The sequence below is a fragment of the Dreissena polymorpha genome, chromosome 7, assembly GCF_020536995.1.
Source record: "Dreissena polymorpha isolate Duluth1 chromosome 7, UMN_Dpol_1.0, whole genome shotgun sequence".
Taxonomy (NCBI): domain Eukaryota; kingdom Metazoa; phylum Mollusca; class Bivalvia; order Myida; family Dreissenidae; genus Dreissena; species Dreissena polymorpha.
The window spans coordinates 83,393,411-83,414,949 of NC_068361.1; the positions used below are offsets into that span (position 1 = coordinate 83,393,411).

Sequence of the window (21,539 nt, forward strand, 5' to 3'; positions counted from 1 at the left end):
TGTTCTTTATTAAGAACTCTTGTTCTTTGGAATCACATTTTTTCCACAAAGTATCTACTACAGCTCCTTTAATGCATTTCAGATTGGTGGCCAAATATATCCATTCAATACGAAAACGTTGGTCGCGTATCTCACCTTGTTTTGTTTGCGTCTCTGAAACACATGGGAAGAGATGTATTTGATTTTCAATTACACAACGGTAAAATTCTTCCACAAAAAACTGCCAATAACTGTGTTGTGTGCATTCGTGCCTGGGAAAGTGATTGAAATATATTTGAACGCAATTCCGAAGTAACCACCCGTTGACAAGTAGGTTCATGTTCCTATCAATCCAATATGCTTTCAGAAAATTCAAAGCGCTTATCGTAGCTTCAGTGACAACGGTGGAAAGAAGAAACCTATTCCATTCCATACGATAACCTTCCTCCCAGAGTCCTCGCCTTGCTCTATCAAGTGAAAAGTGACCGTTAATATTTACAGGAAGCCCAGTTAACACAGGGAGAGGAAGAAAACAGTATACTTTTCCATCAGTCACGTCCCAAGTCAGATTGTTGTTTGGTTTATGGTAGGTTTTCGTTTGTTTTGCAATCTCCTTTTCCTGTTCTATACGTTTCAGAGAGCTTTGAATAAAATCTTTTACGTTTCCTGAACACAACTTTAATGAAACGCCGCCAAGTGGGAGAAGGGAGAGGTCATCATTTCTAAGAAGGTTTTGAATAAATTCTAATCGTGTCCCACTATCAATGTTTGCTCCAAACTGATGTACAACTAACCATGTAGTGTCAATCTTTTTTGTATCATGTATTCGCAGCTTGTAAAGTACATTGAATGGTTTTTCAATTAAAATGTTCTCCTTCTTTGACAAATTGGAAATTATTATTTCGTTCACCGCATTAAAAAAATCAGCCTGTCGTTTATTGTCTTCGCCATCTAACAATTCAGACTCCACTTTATATTCTTCTGTATACTTTCCGTTTTCGTACTTCATAATTTTCATCTGCCTGATATGTTTCAGGAAATGCAAACAGTCTGGCATAACATTGATAAAACTATCGAGAATACGGTCAACATCCAATGTTGTAAGGCACGAATTGCTTATTACTGATTCCTCTTGTCGCAATGGGAGACGAAACATTGTTCCACGTGTACCAGGCATTGGCGGGAAACCGATAGTGGTATCTGGAAAATCGTCCTTCAAATCGTCAACATTATATCGAATACCCGGTTGACCATCTGAAATGTCTGTAATATGTTTGAATAATGGATCAAACATGCACACATGACCATGTTCGCCTAGTCCTGGTCCCTTTGTAAGAAAAGAAGGTGTGTCCGTTATGTGATAAACGGCATTAAATCCAACTCCGAATTGGCCTGTCTTTGAAGGATCGTTAGTTTTACTTCCTATGCCTAAATTTTGAATCCCTTCAAAATCGTTTTCAGAGAAACAGCTATCATTATAGACGCACAACGCAGGTTGAAGACCGTGTCCGTGTTCCAACGATTTCCCAACTCTCTTGTTTTTATAGTACTTAATAAAATGAATTTCACGTGCACATGCGTCATCAGCATTCTGTATCAGTTCCTTCATTATAGTTTCATCACGCGGAAACTCCTTTAGTAAATTATTCAAGCGTGTTGTTAGCTTTTCACGTTGCCCAAACGGGATTTCTCGCGTGTTTTGCCTTATAAGTTGCAGTCGTTTTGATCTTACTCCAATAGCCTTACCAAGACTAGGAGAAATGTCATCATGCAACAGAGAAAGTCTTGTTTTCGTTGGCATTTCAATATCTTCCAGTGCAAGTTGGCTTGTTGGAAGAAAACGACCCTCTCTGTCTGGCGCAATAATGCATTCTTCGTATTGTTTTATATCGTCATATGTTTTCTCCTCTCGATTCATACACTGGACTAAATTTTCTAAAATATTGACAATTTCTTTGATATTGAGGTGTACGTTTTGTTTGTTTTCTTGTGCTTTTATTTCTAAAACATGTATGATATCGCTAACACTGAAGCATTCCTTGACTCCTAGTTTTTCAAAAATTCTCCAGCGTGAGACAGCTACCAAATCTGGAAGCCCATAAAGGTAAGGCGGACATGATCGACGCGAACACTTTGCAACTTTGTCTGTGGAAACCAACGTTTTATCGACTTCAATAATGGGTTTCGAAAGCGTAGAGCTAAAGTCAGAAGCAATCATATTTTGGAACGCATCCTTTGGCATATTATTGGTCAGACCATCTAATGCTTTGTATATGTTGTCGACTATTTTATGAGTTTCTCCTGTTTATTTTCCATCTTCAAACTCATTTCCAACTGTTTGCAATTGTTCCATTACCACTGGAATAGTCAGATGATGACTATTTTTAACACCGAGATTCTTAAGTAGAGTGGAACTTATCCAATCCTTTTCATCTACTATGCTCTGAACAGATCCAACAGTAGAGTAGCAGTCCTGTCTAAACAAATCACCAGGTTTACCGAGCACAAGTATTGGATTCTTTTTGCTTATGTGTTTTGAACAGTTCACAACAAGCTCACAAACTAAATGGTTTTCATTCGTGTCGGCTTCCCAAGTGAAACTCCATTCACAAGGTTTTTGTAAAACGGGTAGAATTCTACGACATCGGAGCTGGTCAAACGTATCTTTAGGAATGTTAGATTCCGCCAAATATTTCAGTAAATATCCCATACGAATTCTTGCACACTCCATACATTTCTTTGCTAAATCTTCCAAACTTGCGCACCTGTCAAAAATGAGATCAGTTGGTAAACTTCCACAATTCATTCCGAATTCTACAAGCTTGGTATATATCTTTGGCTCATTTAATTTTTCACATTTAGTGATAAACCGTTCATCGGTTTCAAAGAACATCTTTGCAAGTTGCGATTCCGGATGGACGAGATCTAAAACTGATCGTAATCTACCAAATGGTTGGGTTGTTATGCAAGCAATAGTTTTAAAACACTGTTTAATTTTTTTATCGGCTTCCATTATTGTCCAGGCGAGCATGTTGTTGCGAACACTTTCTTTATTCGCCCAATACGGATCACTGATGTGATGGAGGAAGTGGACTAGTGCGTCGGTCTTGGAAATAAATGCACGCTCGACAATGGACGTTTTGTCTTTGTTAAATAAACGCAGGTTATTACAGACAAAGTCAGGAACATCAACAACGGTCCTATCTTTTACAAACGGTACATTCAACAAAAAGTCAAAAAATGCACCAAAATGCGAGTTAAAAGTGATCTTTTCCAGAATCAGAATTTTATTGAATGACATGCTGTTTCTTTGGTCTCGGAAAACTGGTTGATTCTGATCTACAACAGCTCTGTACAAGCTTGCAACAAAGGGAAACAAATCCGGATTGAAATTATGAGGCCATACACGGTATGCATCTTCGTTCCTTTGACAAAAACTGTTCGTTATCTGAATATGACTCAGGAGTGCTGATACTAAAGGATCCTGAAGAAGAAATATATTCCAAGCATGAGAAATGCACTTCGATCCACTCGTTTTGTCATCTTCATTCAGCAGGGTAAGTCTCTGCCTATCATCCGAAACTCTAAAACAACCATTGATATGAAACGACAATCCAGTTTTAATTGGCAACGGAAGGAAACAAAACATATGGCCTGTATCATAGTTTCCCTTAGTCAGTGTTTCCAATGGCTGACATGTCCAATCATCTTCCGTTTTACACGGTGTTGCAACAGCAACAAGAGGAACTGTGTCTACGGTTTGTAACTGTTTTGGTCCATTTTTTGATACCCATGTTACAAGCCATGTAACGTTTAGATCGGCTCCAGAGTAAATTATATTAGGAAATAACGAAGCGTGTTCATAAAAGGTTTGTCTAATGTTTACAGTATGATGCTCTTCCATGCCGAAATCACATTGATTTTCATGGACTGACGCAACCTTTTTCAGAATACCAGTCTCAAGTCTAGTGCAGCTTTTACCAGTATGCATAAAGGAGTCCTTCTGTACCATATAAATAGTCTTCATTTCATTTGATGCCGTAGCATGAGCCGATATGTGAAAAAGTTTTATTGACAATACGTTTTGACAAAATAGTAACAATTTTTCCGCCGATTTCATTAACATCTCTAATAAAGATTGAACTTCACTGTGCGAATATACCGTTTTACAAATTTCACTCTGGTCAGCTTGTTGAGCTGTTCGTAGTGGAAATCGAAACAATGTTCCTTGATAAGGTTCAAAAGGATCATCTAACACATTGCAACCGAACATACCCTGAAACGGCTTGAATTGATCGGTGTGTCGCTTAACCAAAGTTCGTTTTGATAAAGGTATTCTTTTCCCATTAGACCGTTTCAAAGTACTATTATCATCCAGGTATTTTTCGTGCGGATCGAAAATCACCATGTCCGCACCAGATATAAAGCTTGGAATGTCAGTTATGTTGTAGACAGCATTGAAACCAAGCCCAAATTTACCAATTGTTGTTACATCTTCGGATTTAGCAGAATTGTTAAACTTTATGATATTCCGGAGGTCTTTTTCGGAAAAGACTTTATTGTTATAACACCACAATGCACTACCTTGAAAGTCGGATAGACTTTTGCTAAGTAATCTCTCCCGGGAATCTGAATGTTTACGCTCATCATACACGAAACAAATTTCTGTAGCACCCGCATCATCAGCATTTTGCAACAATTCTTTAGGCACGGACAGACCGTCTGTATATCCATCACGAAGAAGTGATCTCAAACGTGTAGTAAAACTTTCATGTAAACGCATAAATTCGTGCAAAGTCAGTTTCTTACAATCTAGTTGTTTGACTATGACCTCTTCCTTTCCTCTAACTATGATACAGTTATCAGGAAATTCAATATTCTTAGGGAACTTGTCTTTTTCAGATTCGTGTACAAAATGTGTGTGGGAATCAACGAAAATACATATTTCTAATTGTTTGATAGATCTAAACAACAATAGTTTTCGCAATAAATAAACCAAATCGCCGTCGAATAAGCCAAACTGTGACAAGAAGTCAAGAAATTGAGATCTGTTTGACATCGTCGCATTTTTGTTAAACGAGTCTATCGTTTGCTGGTCAATGGATCTTGCTTTCCTTTGCAATAGCTGTTTTACATCTTCTATCGTTGGACGCAAAACGAACTCTTTTATCATATCACACGATAACCAACTTGGCAACTGAGTTATAACTGTAATTCCAAGCAAGCATAAGCTTCGTTCAACGTCATTATCCAAGCATTTGTTGCCAGTTTGTTCAGTCTTCAGAAGTAAATCAGACTTGTGCAGAGGGACAAGTTTTATTTTATATTTCGAATCAAAGGATCCGGCTTCTAGAACTGGAAATATTGGAACATCTAAAAACTTACGGATTCCACGGTTAGATATAGACAACCAAACAAGTCCAAGCCAGTTTATGGTCAGATTTGACCTCTCAGTCATAATCAATGATGGTCCCAAATGTGACTGGAGCGTTCTTAGCAGCAATTGTTTCAAAATGGCGTCATCTAAATCCCGAATTGGGTAGTGCTCTGAATATATAAAAAAAACACAAGGTTAATCATAAATGCGGTAACATTGTTGCAACAAGAATTAAATTCACGTACATGATTCACGTATTTGATCATTAATAGGTGCTGCTAATTGTTTTAAAATAACGCCCAGAATAAATGTGATTATTTACTCGAGATTCATGACATAAACCTACGAATCATTTAAAGCCATTAATACTTTTGTTTAATTTCAAAGAAGAATATTGACATTGTTTTCACTTAATATATACGCCTTATTTAACAAAAGATGTGTCCTATTTTCGAATAAATTTTTATCAAGTTGCAATGACATATCGGTGAAATCATTTACACAAAATGCCTAGAATTCTAACAAATATTTTGTGTCCGTAGCACGTTTTCAATAGGATTCGAACTAACCCCTAGAACAATCGTCAATGAGGACTGTACTTAACATCTCAGTTCGCGGAGTATATCGTTGTTTTGCATATAAATCGTATAGCGAGAAATAAACTTTACATAAATTCATTGACATATCTTTTTATCAAGGTTGACATCGAAAACCTGGTCAAAATCGGTTTTGAATCGATACAATAATATTAAAATGACCATAAAAACATACAATAGGCGAAAATCATTGCAGCGTCGCGAGTTATGCAAATTATATCTATATTTAGCTTTCGCTAAACATTATTAGCAAATGGAAGATAAATACATAAATTTAGCAAAAACGTAGCCTTGCAACTCAGTTTCTGTCTGCAACAGATGTATTTGCATTTGTTCTCACCTTCTCTCCTCTATTTTCGCCCGTATCCGCAATTTTGTTCGTTTAGGTTTGAATTTTCGTGTCGAATCATGAATAGTAATTAGGTTGTTTTCGTACTTTACCGTACTCGACCCAAAAATAAAAATCGCTATATTGTTTGTTTTCAACCGATTTCAACCGGATTTTCAGTTATATTCTCAATCAAAACACGTTTTCTTACGATTCTGCCCATATGTATAGCTATAACTTTAAAAGCAGTTATAGAAACTATATATCGCATGCGTATAACGTAAAGTCATGTTCATAACATGCATACGAATTTTGCTTAACATGCATACGAATTTTGCTTCTACTAATTATATAACCGCGCCCCCGAAAAGTTTAGCTGGTGCCAGTGATTTTCTTGGTTGTGATAATTTCTTAGTGCAAGTATAAAGACAAGGGACAAAATTGTCACAAAACCAGGTTTTCATTGTGAAAAAAAAATCTGATAAAGGGAGAAAACTCAAACTGAACTTTTGAAATGACCAAAAAAAAGTAACCCCCTTTGTAAGTTTTTTTTTTTTAAATCTATTTTTCGTCGTGGCGACCTTGACATTGGAGATATTGACGTGATTCTTTCGTGGGACACACCGTCCCATGATGGTGAACAAATGTGCCAAATGATTTTAAAATCTCACAATGAATGACATAGTTATGGCCAGGACAAGCTCATTTATGGCCATTTTTGACCTTTGAACTCAAAGTGTGACCTTGACCTTGGAGATATCGACGTAATTATTTCGCGCGACACACCGTCCAATGATGGTGAACAAATGTGCCAAATGATTTTAAAATCTGACGATGAACGACATAGTTATGGCTCGGACAAGCTCATTTATGGCCATTTTTGACCTTTGAACTCAAAGTGTGACCTTGACCTTGGAGATATCGACGTAATTATTTCGCGCGACACACCGTCCAATGATGGTGAACAAATGTGCCAAATGATTTTAAAATCTGACAATGAACGACATAGTTATGGCCCGGACAAGCTTATTCCGCCAGCCCGCCAGCCCGCCAGCCAGCCAGCCAGCCCGCCAGCCCGCCCGCATTCGCCAATCTAATAACCAGTTTTTTCCTTCGGAAAACCTGGTTAATGATGGGGTGACCTTATCAGCGATAAGGCCTTTAAAGTCAGATGTAAATGGGTAAAGGCATGAATTTTTATGTGTTCGGAACATCTCTGTAACTAATGGACGATGTTATTATTTACGAATTATAAATAAACGAGTGCATTGCTTGTGCATGGTTAGCCTTAGCTTTTTGGGGGTAATTTCTTTGTGCCAGTATAAAATGGCTATATTGACCTTATGTTCGATATGGTAGTGCAGAATTTATATGATTGCATAATAAAATCAAAATTTGGTTTTTGCTTAAATTTAGCATTTTCGTTAATAAAAAACTAAACTTTCATTGTGATAATAGTAATTTAGCTCCACAAAATTTACCCAACACCCGTGAATTACATGAGCATAAATTGTACGCATGGATTGTCTTATTTATTAGCATTCAGTGTTTTTTCTGCACGTTTTTTAGACTTCCTGTACCCTCTGGAACAAGAAACCGTCGGAGACGGGTGATGCTCCCCAAAGGTTTTTTTGTCACAATATTGCACTATATATTCAGATAAAAGGAAACGTCTTGAGGGGCATAACTTTGGACAAAATAATACGATGGATGGTTTAGCAACATAAAAATTTCAAAGGGCCATAACTCTCTAAATAAATCATCTAACCAGAACCCACAAATAACATGCGCATCTCCTCAAGGTAGTTAAGCTTCCCATAAAGCTTCATTGAATTCCAGTCAGAAGTTGGGGAGAAATAGCCCCGACAAGAATTGCACTATATGTACAGTTTATAGAAAATTTCAAAGGGCCATTACTCTGTGAAAAATCATCCGACGAGAACCGGCTGATAATATGCACATCTCCTCTTGGTAGTGAAGCTTCCCATAAAGTTTCATTGAATTCCAGTCATTAGTTGCTAAGAAATAGCTCGGACAAGAATTGCACTATATGTACAATGGAAAATTTCAAAGGGCCATAACTCTGTGAAAAATCATCCGACGAGAACCGGCTGATAACATGCACATCTCCTCTTGGTAGTGAAGCTTCCCATAAAGTTTCATTGCATTCTAGTCATTAGTTGCTGAGAAATAGCCCGGACAAGAATTGCACTATATGTACAGTTAATGGAAAATTTCAAAGGGCCATAACTCTGTGAAAAATCATCCGAACAGAACCCGCTGATAATATGCTTCCCATAAAGTTTCATTAAATTCCGGTCATTAGTTGCTGAGAAATAGCCCGGACAAAACTTGTGCACGGACGGACACACAGACACACGGACGGACAGACGAAGCGGCGACTATATAATAATAATAAATATAATATGTCCACGGCAACTTATCCGTTTAATGGATCGATGGTTTAAATTAGTTTTGTCTAGGTTCATTTGAAAATATTAAATAGCACTGAAAGAATCTATAATGCCTGGCGTATTAAAACATTGTTATTGCTCTTTGTTTCTGAAAGCGATTGTTCTTTTGGGGCTTAAGAAACAAAAATGTTTTCTTATCATATGCTGGTTTTCTTTAGTACAAGTGCGCTTTTGCTGGAAAGCACTAAGATATTGTGTTTTGTAGATACGCATTGTGAATGTGAAGTTGAAAAATCCAAAAGGATAAGTCAAGAAAATGAAACACTCCATTCATATGAAGAACAGCTAAAGAGTCGTGTACGATTCAACGGAAAGGCATCCGTGTTTTGCAGATATTGTATCTCATTAACTGAATATGTTAAGACATGCTTATTTCTGTAATTAAAATCATTTCTTTAAAGTGTATATAAGAACGTTAGTAATTCTACCATAAACAATAAGCGAGTATTTGTTCTGGGTAATGGTCTTACAAATATGGTCTTCACTATCGCGGAGTTGGTGGTTCCTCTGTAAGTGTTAATAACGATTCATCAATTTGCAAATAAGAATACTGTGAATATAATGTGGTAGAACAATGTTTTCACTGTGGTTAGATAATCGAATTCATTAAATGTACATTTGTGAAAGTCATTTTGGTTAGTAATAGTTATAATGTCATGCATCATTTGTAGTGAAATGTACATCTGAAAAGATTAGTTGATTGCTGTTATAATGGCAAATAGCAAACATGAGGTTTTTGTACTTTTAAGCCCTTTTTGTTTGTATTTGTATTGTTTTTAATGGCCTGATGTGGAAAGCCAGTTTGAATGTTTACCCAGTTGACCGATTGTTACTGGCCAGTTGGTGTGATGTGGATAATCCAGTTGGCTTGTTTGGTCAGTTGTCCGAAATTCTTGAACGCATATTTATATTGGATTCATATTGGATTATCTAGTTCTAAAGACGTTTTAATTATTGGAGACCATTTAAACAAGAGCTGTTAGAAGACAGCGCGCTCGACTATTCGTGTGCTTGACAGTATAACGTAGGCCATCATTGGTAAATTGTTCATATTCAATAAGGTCAATGTAATATAGTCGTATTCTAAGTGGAAGAGGACCATAATTGAAACATATTGATGGCTTATGTTTTAAAGAAGTTGTACTTTATAGACGATTCTGAGTTCAGGTATATTTTCCACAATCTATTGAATATTTGTCAAGACATAAAACAAACTAATAAGATTTTATTTTAAGTTTGATAGCAATACCTTGGGTAGGATGGTTGGACGGTCCATCAATAATGAAATAAATAAATATTTGTGTTTTTTTAGCATGTTTAAAAACAAGAGGACCCAGATGGCCCTAGTTCGCTCACCTTTTTTACAACGCCTTATTAATTGCTTAGTTGAAAATTTAGTACTCTAGAGCATTAGTTCTCTTCTGTTTACTTGTGCAGTGTGAACATATCATTAATTCTGATTGAGTACTGTCCATTTGCATGTTTTTTTTGCAAACATTTGCAAGTAATGCATTTTCTACATGTGTTTACAAGGTTTTTGTAAGATTTGGACCTTGTGATCAAGATTTGACCCCACATGAATCAATGTCAAACTTTGCCTAGATATCATCAAGAAAAACATCCTGATCAAGTATCATCATAATTAGACCCAAACTTTGGCCTCTAGTGTGTTTACAAGGTTTTTGTAAGATTAGACCCCATGACCTAGATTTTGTCCCCACACTACCAAAACATCAAACTTGACCTAGATATTGTCCAGACAAACATCCTGGTCAAGTTATCATTATAGAACCAAAACTATGGCGTATCGAGTGTTAACGAGTTTTTTGTAAGATTTGACCTGGTGACCTATATTTTGACATCTCATGACCAAACATCAAACTTTGCTTACAAAAATAAATATTATGAACAAGATTCATAAAATCTGAAACAAAATTGTGACCTCTAGAGTGTTAACAAGGATTTTGTATAATATTATGACAATTTTGACAATCTAAGGGCACAAATTCTGGCATTTATTATACGATTTTGCTCATTATCAAACTTGACTGAGATCTTGTGGCCATATAGCTTCTCAGGAACTTTGATAAAGAATGATTGAGAAATGTGAATGCTAGAGTGTTTACAAACCAAACGTGGACGGACAAACGGTCGACGGACAAAGACCGATCCTAAAATCTCACCTGAGCAATCAGGTGAGCTAATAAGTGTGGGGGGTTTTCACCGGTCTGAGTCATTTTCCAACCTGTCCGAGATATCAATAAAACCAATGTCTTGACAAAATTTCACGATGATTAGGCAAAAAATGTACTTTTAGAATGTTCACAAGGGTTCTCTTTAGTCATCTAAAGAAAACTGCCTCCCCCCTGGCGGCCATGTTTTTAAACTAATCGGCACCATTTTTTAACTCATCTAAGATATAAATAAAACAAATGTTTTCACCAAGTTTCAGGATGATAGGGTAAAAAATGTGACTTCATTAGTGTTCTCAAGCTTTTTTTACTCTATTTATATAAGGAAAAGGCGCCACCATCCCCCCCCCCTGGCAACCATGTTTTTCAACGGACCGGAACCATTCAACAGATCAACTCTCGTATCTAGGAAACAAAAGTTCTGACTAAATTTCATGAATATTGGGCCAAACATGTGACTTCTAGAGTGTTCACATTGACTTCTAGAGTATTCTCAAGCTTTTTTTACCATATAAATATAAGGAAAAGGCGCCAACCCCCCCCCCCTGGCAGCCATTTTTAAAGGGCCGAAACCATTTGCAAACTCAACTCTCGTATCTAGGAAACATATGTTCTGACCAAATTTCATGAAAATTGGGCAAACCATGTGACTTCTAGAGTGTTCACATGTTTTCACTATATACAATTAGGGAAAACTGCCCCGCCCACTGGCGGCCATGTTTTTTCATCGATCTGGACCATTTTCGAACTCGTCCGAGATATCAATATACCCAATGTTTTGACTAAGTTTCATGATGATTGGGCAAAAATTGTGACTTCTGGAGTGTTCACTTGGTTTCTTGATAGCCAAATAGGGAAACTGCCCCGCCCACTGGCGGCCATGTTTGTTAACGGACCGGAACAACTTTTGAACTCAACCAACATATCATTAAGACAAATATTTAGACAAAGTTATATGAAGATTGGGCATAAAATGTGACTTCTACAGTGTTTACAATGTTGTTGTTGTTTGACCTAGTGACCTAGTTTTTGACCAAGCATGACCCAGTTTCGAAGATTGGACAAGAAATGTGGCGTCTAGAGTGTTTACAAGGTTTCTCTATAGCCAAATAAAGAAAACTGGCCCGCCCACTGGCGGCCATGTTTTTCAACGGACCAGAACCACTTTTGAACTCAACCAACATATCATTAAGACAAACATTTTGACAAAATTACATGAAGATTGGGTATGAAATGTGACTTCTACAGTGTTAACAAGGTTTTTCTTTTTTTTGACCTAGTGACCTAGTTTTTGACCCAGCATTATTCAGTTTTGAACTCGATCGAGGTATCATTGGGACAAATGTTATGACCAAGTTTCATGAAGATCGGACAAGAAATGTGGCCTCTAGAGTGTTTACAAGGTTTCTCAATAGCCAAATAATAAAAACTGCCCCGCCCACTGGCGGCCATTTTTTTCAACGCACCAAACGCACTTTTGAACTTAACCAACATATCATAAAGACACACATTTTGACAAAGTTACATGAAGATTGGGCCTGAAATATGACTTCTACAGTGTTTACAAACTTTTTCTTTTTTTTACCTAGTGACCTAGTTTTTGATCCAGCATGACCCAGTTTCGAACTCAATCGAGGTATCAATGGAACAAATCTTTTGACCAAGTTTCATGAAGATCGAACCAGAAATGTGGCCTCTAGCATGTTTAAAAACAAATGTGGACGGACGGACGCACAGACGACGGACAAAGACCGATAACAAAAGCTCACCTGATAAGCTAAAAAAATATTTTTGGGTGGGATGGGGGTGGAAAGGGAGGTATAATGTGGGTGTGTGGTAATTTATTAGATTATCGTTCAAAAATATGAAAAAAGGGCAAACAAATAATTTTGGGGGGAGGGGGATTCTGGGGTGGAGCCTGGTGGTTGGTTTGGGTGGAGTCCATTGTGGTATGTCAGGTAAGTGTTGTTTTGTCAAAGTGTGCATCAAATCTGATCATAAATAAAGAAGTTATGGCAATTTAAGCAAAAATTATAAATTTGACCTTGAGAGTCAAGGTCATTCAAAGGTCTAGGTCAAATTCAACTTGCCAGGTACAGTATCCTCATAATAATAAGAAAGTATTTGACGTTTGAAAGCAATAGCCTTGATACTTTAGAAGTAAAGTGGATCTAAACACAAAATTTAACAAAATATTCAAAGTCAAAAAAGGACAATAATTCCGTTAAAATGCGAACAAGAGTTATGCAACTTTTCCTGTACAGTCCACTTTTGATAGTTAGCGAGTGTTCCGAGTATGAAAGAAATAGCTATGAGACTTTAGGAGTAAAATGAAACAAAACACAAAACTTAACCAAATGTTCAATTATGTAAGTATAAAAGGGGCAAGATTCTGTCAAAATGCAAGTCAGAGTAACATAACTTTGCATGCACAGTCTCCTTATTATAGTTAGTAAGTGTTGCAAGTATGGAAGCAATAGCATTGATACTTTATGAATAAAGTGGACCTAAACACAAAACTTTACCAAATTTTCAATTTTCTAAGTGAAACAAGACATGTGTTCGTCAGAAACACAATGCCCTCTACTGCGCCGCTTTGAAATAAAATTTATATTTATCATTTGGCAGGTATAGAAATCATCTCCCTTTAAAGCTTACTACTTTCCTTGGATTTTGTCCAATCCAACCGGGGTGCGGGGGAGGGGGGTCTTTAGACAGTCAAAAATGACCAAGTCAGACATCACTGACAACCAAGGCCTGTGGTTTTTCAAAGAGATCATAGCCAGAGTTCATCATATATCTATGGACATAAGTCCACAGGTATGTAATGAACCCTACCATTCACAAATTAGTACAGGAAAGAAATGATAATTATATCATTGAAAAAAACCTTTGACAAATCAATCATTTGAGTTATAAATAATCAAAATAAAAAATCTGTAAGTAACTGTGAAAAGAACGTAAATTCTTGGTAAGGAAATATATAAACTGAGATTTATAATTAAATAAATAACTTCTCTTGAAAATAATTGTCTCTAACACATCTCTATTTTTAGTAGCAAATAATTAAAAGCCACTACCGTGACTGTAGATTCACAACTCAAAATGTGCAGCTCCATGAGATACACATGCATGCCAAATATTTAGTTGCTATGCTCAATTGAATAATTATCTCCCTTTAAAGCTTATTACTTCCCTTGGATTTGTATTTTTGACCTTAGACCTTGAAGGATGACCTTGACCTTGACCTTTTACCACGATGTGTTTGTCAGAAACACAATGCCGCCTACTGCGCCGCTTTGATTTATTTAACAAATATATATAATTTGGCAGGTCAGATAATTATGTCCATTTAAAGCATATTACTTCCCATGGATTTGTTTTTTCGACCCCGTGACCTAGTTTTTGACCCGGCATGACCCATATTTGAACTTGACCTAGATATTGTATAGATACAACTTCTTACCAAGTTTCGTAAAGATCGGATGAAAACTATTTGAATTAGAGAGCGGACAAGAAAAGTGTGACAGACTGACAGAAAGACTTATAGACAGACGGACAGTGCGAAAACTATATACCCCCTTTTCTTCGAAAGGGGGCATAAAAAGGGCAATAATTCTTACAAAATACTTGATACAGTTGTATGCTTTTGTTTATAGATTTCGGTCGTGTTGGTAAAGAAGCATGCAAAATATGAAAACAATATGTCAAGAGACATAGATAATATTTGAGGTGGTACGCAAACTTTAACATAGATTTATCAATAATATGCATATTCTTAGTGAAAAAAGGGCCATAATTCTTACAAATGCTTGATACAGTTGTCTGCTCTTGTTCATAGATTTGGGTCATGTTGGTAAAGAAGTATGCAAAGTATAAAAGCCATATGTCAAGGGACATAGAAAATATTTGAAGTGGTACGCAAACTTTATCATTTGCACGCTCACGCTAACGCTCACGCCGACGCCGGGGTGAGTAGGATAGCTCCACTATATATATACAATATATATATATATATATATATATATATATATATATATATATATATATATATATATATATCATATATAATAGTTTCATTGTCATTTATGAGCAATATGATACTGTTGACTGATAAGTTCATTTATGTAAGATTCCGTTACGGACAAAAAAGTAAATAATTCGGGCACTTATTTTCAAAATATAATTATATGGAAATACATTTATTTTCAACGAAATAACTCAGTAATAGCTGCAACAATAAAATATGGAATATAGTAACAAATACTTCAAAATCACAAACACGTTCTATCGGATATATATTTTAAGCTGTATAGATGTATAAGAAGGAACACGTCTTAGATGATTTCAAACCATTGGTGATTTTACGAATAAAAAACTCGATCGCTTGATGTTCATTACGTTTGAAAGCGTTTTGATGACATTTTGTTTTTCTTTTTATGGGTGCATAGTGTTCTTGTAAGTTGTATATTGATTTTATTAAACCATGAACTATTAATTTTATTGTGGTCAAAACTCCAAATTACAACACATCTTCTTAAACTTTAACTGTGTAGACGCGTTTTCTGGCAAGATGATCGGATTTATGAAGCGTTATTTAGCTTATTCAAAATTACAAGCCATGCTACTTTCTTCAGTCATTATTTCATCCAAACAAAAAAATACACAATGATTTGATAACGACTTAAGCAGTTTATGAGATTGAGATTATACACGCTGATTATGATTATAATGTCCAAATTTGAAGCCTTAATAGTATTGTACGGAAAAAAGATAGATACTGACCCTGTTTACCCATCCACAACATGATGTTATACTCGCTACAGGTACACACATATTGTACCATTAACGGCACTTGCATCATCAACAATAATACACTTACTTTGTTCGCATATGAGGTGCATTGCTTCCTTTGTACATTGATCCAGTCTTGCATACGGAATGATGAACATTCTTTCACTTCCCGGAAACATGTCTACTTCACTCACAGAACAAATGTATTTTGTACTACCATTATGTTTGAAGGTGTCCCATTCTCCCGACGCCAACAATAACAGATCAAGACCTTCCAATGTATGACTGTTTCCTTCACTTGTAAGATACACAGCGAGAGCTTGTTTTTCTTTATCAGTCATGAATTTGTAATTCGAATTGTTCCTCAAGATAACAGCCAAATTAAATGGCGATATGTCATTAATTTGGTGTCCAAACAACAAATTCAATGTAAGAAAAATGTGTTCTGGTACCACAACTGGGCTTTGCCCGCAAGAACCGATTGCCTTTCGCACTGCTGCCGTAACAAACTCTAATTTGTGAGGAAGGTTTGAAAACGTGGTAAAAAACGCATCCGAAACACGTTTCCAAGTATTAAAGTGTTCACAAAACACAATATTTTTGTCCTCAAACAACTGTAATGCGGTCATAAAAAAAAGTTTCCATTTATCAAGAACTGTTTCCAAATTGGGAATCCACAAATAAACTCCTTCGACCAAAGACGCCTTGTTTCCATACGTCACCGCATTGCTCATGGATGTATCGAGGGCCTTCTGGAATGCTAAAGGCAGTGCCTCAGTCAAAAGTTTCTCATTCCAAAGAATCTCCTCACTCACGTATTGGTGATCCTGATCGTCGGTTGCCCACTTCAAATGGTGTCTGTTCTGGTTAAGTGCAAAGAAACCATTGACATGAAATGGTAAGCCTGTAAGTTTCGTTCCTTCTTTTGGAAGAGGTAAAAAGCAAAATATGTGTCCTTCAACCGCAGTGAATGGCTCAATCTTCGCAGCGACCCCTACACATGGACTTAAACCTAACTTCGGGTTCTTAATAAGCCTCTTGAAATCATTTGACGCATTATGCACTATGTAATAGTTTACAACAAGCCACTGTGTTAACTGCACAGGCCTAGTAGTTGATTCTTCCTTAATCGTCATTTTGAAAATGCTTGCCACATCCTGCTTAGACGATGCACTCTTTGTACAAGAGAAAAACGACTGTCTTCTTGTCTGAATTTCTTTCTCATTTTGAATTTGTACTCGTAAAACGTATTCTTCTTTTCCTGACTGTGATATTTTTAACAGGTGTAAACACACGAGTGATTTAAGGAAGATAAGAATGCTTGATGATTCAGAACTAAGACTACCAAACAACTTTTCGACTTTACCGACATCATAAACATCATCTGAAATGGGCGAAGCTTTTTCTCTAAGAGGAAACCAGAACATTGTTCCGCGAAAGTATCCCCCCTTCTCAACAACGGAATTATTAAATTCATATTTTCCCTCAAGTGCACGCAAAACATCGCTCGTGTCGATGCCGTCAGTGTCATTAAGTTCAGCAATATTAAATATTGCATTAACCTTATTTGCAGGTCCCAGGGGATCGATAAGAAGCATTGTGTTGCCACTTACAACACACGGATAGTCTGTAAAGTAAAGTACGTATACACAACATTTGTTATAAAGACGTATGCATATAAAGTAAAAAGGACTGAACGTGTTTAATTAGGGAATGTACAGAGTTAAAAACAACGAAACGGGCGATGGCTTTTTAATGATTTGATTACATATTTTATCAAGAAGCGATTGTTGTTTACTTGCCCAGGTCATTAAAGAGCCATTGAAACAAAATATCCTTTTATATATAAATATATATGCTTATTGTCACATCAGTTCTGATAAGTAATACTTATTAATTAAAAGTAGGGATGGCAACGAATATCGATTTCGGTATTCGAATATTCGGTCACCCTTCCGAACGAATATTCGGATATTCGGTCAACATCTGTTGGAAAAAAGTCAACTTTGTTTACCGTACCATTACTCCATGAATTCTACTTTCGTTTTTACCGGAAGTTCGCCGGAAGTGACTAAATATTGACACAGCGTTGCCGTCGCTAATTCGAAGCTGATTTGTTGATTACTTTTTATTGTTAAAATTGAATGACAAAAACTGTTTTTAAACTATTAATATCGTACATCAACAATAGAACGAGAACATAATATTACATGACGACAAAATAATTACATGACAAAACAGTTAGATCTACATATAATTAAAGCTGAACTTAAACGAATTATGTACATAGCCACAACACACTTTGAACCTGTTTAACAGACTAAACAGTCAGTCTTTTAAAGTTGCCACGTTTAAAAGACACTTGGATCGGCGACTTCTTATCGGATGATGTCGTAAAATACTTCCAAGCATCAGAAGGCGTAGGTGGCATTTTGCTTGGACAGATATTTACTTTATGCGTGTAGCAATTATAATATTTTCAATTAAATGAGGGTTCAATACCAAAAACATTTCTTTAAGTATAATACCTGATTGAATATTGAGTAATTAATTAATTTTTGGACCATACGATACGCAAATACTCATTAGAGGTTGAGTAAATTATTTTCTAAAAGCTTTTTTGATTAGACAACGTGATTATAATCATACGATCTGTTTTGTTTTTCACACCTTTCTTTACTCATTTAATCTTTGATCATTTTAAATGTAATTCGAGTTATTAGATCAGGACGGGTCGGTGTTTTAATTGCCATACGGTCTTATTTGTTTTTTACACAAAGTTGGCTTTTTCTTTACTCATTTAATCTTTGATAATTTTAAATGTAATTCGAGTCATTGGATCAAGTGCAGGTCGGTGTTTTGATTGCCGACGCGATTTGCACCTATCATAATTTTGACACAAAGTGTCTGTCTTTGTTAGCGGCATTTATGACCGGTATACTGTCATCACCATAGCGACGCATTATCGCGCCAACCGGAATAAACATTATGACACGAGGAACAACTTTTTTGGCAATGTTTGAAGCAAATTTTACGAATACAAAGTCTTTGAAATTACTCGCTTTTTTTTCTTTTTTTCTTCCGAATATTCGATTCGGAAAACAGTATCCGAATATTCGGTCCGGGACCGAATATTCGGATATTCGGATGTTCGTTGACATCCCTAATTAAAAGACAGTCCTGTTAAAACGAAATATTAACTTTTATTTTGAAGTAATTGACTCGTGTTTAAAAACTGTATCTATAAAATATGTAATATAAGCAAATAACTATTTTATAGATACGCTTTAGCAGTACCTGTCATATGGAAAACAGATTTGAATCCCAGTCCAAATCGTCCAACTTTGAGACTGTCTTCTTCCTTGACGCTGCTGTAAATCATCCGAATTCCTCTCCAGTCTTCTTCTGTGAACTCGGCATCATTGTAAATACAAAGGGCTGGTGCCTACAATGAAAATCATACATGAATATACAGTGTGCCCTTCTTAACGCAATTTACGTTGTGCATTTACCCGTAAGCTGAAAAACACTACATTAAAACATTTAAACATCTTTCCCCGACGTACAATTATTGTGTATATATACGGTGAAGTTTATTTATCATGGGGCATCTTCGCTTAAACGATCTATGGGGAAGAAGATATTTATGATCATACCAAGACTTTTTAATTCAGTTAAGTAGCGAGACGAAGCTATCGTAGAGAAAAATTACCGTGTTAGTTAATGCCGTTTTAAATATCAAGTCACGGCGTTAACCTACTCGCATTTCCAGGACAAGCGTAGTCCAGATGAGCGCCATACCGATAGTAAGCGCCAATTTTATGTCAGTATATTTCATTCGAATTAAATCAGAGGTAGTGATCAATAAAAAAATGTGTGACCAATACCAACACAAGTAATTTGCATAGGCCGTGATGAAAAGGTAACGAACATGATTGTCGGTCAAGCGCTCTACAGACTGAGCTAGCACAGCCCAGCGATACAAGCACTCTATCGACTGAGCTAGCTAAGCCCAGCGATACAAGAGCTCAACCGATTGAGCTTGCACAGTCCTGCGATACAATCGTATAGGTACATATTTTTACTATCCATACTAACACAATAATGTCGCGAGTTATTCGTATCCGGCGGGCGAATATAATAATATCGACCCGCCTTACCGGGCCGATTTTTCCTATCTGAAAAGAATCGGATAGCGCGGCTTATACTTAACAAAATGGCGTCCAAATCGAGTCAAAGCCAACGTTGAACAATAAAATCAAGCCACAAATCTACGAAGGAATAGAACATTGAGATATAAAGGAGCACACAATTAAAATAATTAAACTTACGATTGAAACTGAAACCGTACTGTAGATTAGAATTACACTCTTTGAGATTTAACACAAGTCAACAAAGCAAAAACTTTAGTAAACGACACGCTTATCTCAATGACAACTTTGATCCAATACTTATAACAATACAACAACAACAATATATGCAATTCCATTTTCCGTTCTTCCATCCATTCATCTAAATTTGTTTTAAACCACACTATTATTTGGAAACGTTTATATCGAATGCTAATCATACTGACCAACGATTTACGTATGACCGGTCGGAGCGATTTATCGTATTCCTTTTGAAGATTTTCCACTTATGTATGATCAACACACAATCCGAAATTACATGTCGATGCTTTTTAAATAGACCACCACGTGCGAATTGTCGTCCTAAAAATCAAGAGCGTCTACCTTAAACTGTTGTGTTTCGTCACAGAACAGCTGATTCAAGCGATACAGGCGCTCTATTAACTGAGATAAATGAGTCCAATGACACAAGCGCACTACCAACCGAAATAGCTTAGCCCAGTTATACAAACATTCTACCAACTGATATAGCTAAGTCCAGCGATATAAGCACTCAACCAATTGAGATAGCTGAATGCAGCGATACAAGCGCTCTACCAACTTAGATTGGTGAGTGCAGCGATTCAAGCGCTCTACCAACTGAGATAGGTGAGTGCAGCGATACAAACGCACTACCAACCGAGATAGCTGAGCCCAGTGATACAAACATTCTACCAACTGATATAGTTGAGTCCAGCGATACAAGAACTCAACCAATTTAGTGCAGTGATACAAGCGCTCTACCAACTGAGATAGCTGAGTCCAGCCATACAACCGCTCTACCAAATGAGCTAAGCCCAACCATACAAGCGCTCTACCGACTTAGATAGCTGAGTCCAGCCATACAAGCGCTCTACCAATTAAGATATCTGAGTGCAACCATACAAGCGCTCTACCAGCTGAGATAGCTGCGACTTCTCTCTCTCCCCACCTAAAGCTCAATAGCACGTAAACATTGAATGTGTTTCAGTTAAAACTTAAATGTGTCCATTGAGTAAAGATACGTTAATTAGAAAGTTGTGCTGGGACATTCTTCGCATCAAAATTCAGCCTAAATGCGCGCAAGGACCTACTTTACTTACGAGTCCAGCGGTACAAGCTTTCAATAAACTAAGAGTTCGATGATATAAGCCCTCTACCGACTGATCAACCTGTCCAGTTGTGACATAACGGTATATGCTTATTGTTTATTCTTATGATAATAATTTAAGTACAGATAGATTTAATAATAGGGAAATATTTGAATAATATGTTTGAGTATGTAACGTTGCTGTATGTTGCGGGTATTTAGGAATTAACATAACAGCGGATGTGACATGTAATGAAGTTTGAAAAATTGATTATTGTTGTATAAATAAACTAATTTAGGAAATAGAATCTTCGGATAGGATGTAATGAAGTTTGAAAAATT

At 36.5% G+C, this 21,539-nt stretch overlaps 1 protein-coding gene across 1 annotated transcript; it reads right to left on the reverse strand.

Annotated features, from left to right (window-relative positions):
• Positions 1–360: 360 nt before the first annotated feature.
• LOC127839882 (sacsin-like) lies at positions 361–19,539 on the reverse strand. The gene is made up of 5 exons (XM_052368272.1): positions 19,501–19,539; positions 19,038–19,185; positions 15,829–17,367; positions 5,365–5,526; positions 361–446 (listed from the first exon to the last, which is right to left on the reverse strand). The coding sequence occupies exons 1-5, from the start codon at positions 19,537–19,539 to the stop codon at positions 361–363; spliced, it is 1,974 nt and encodes a 657-aa protein (XP_052224232.1).
• Between the last annotated feature and the right edge of the window lie 2,000 nt (positions 19,540–21,539).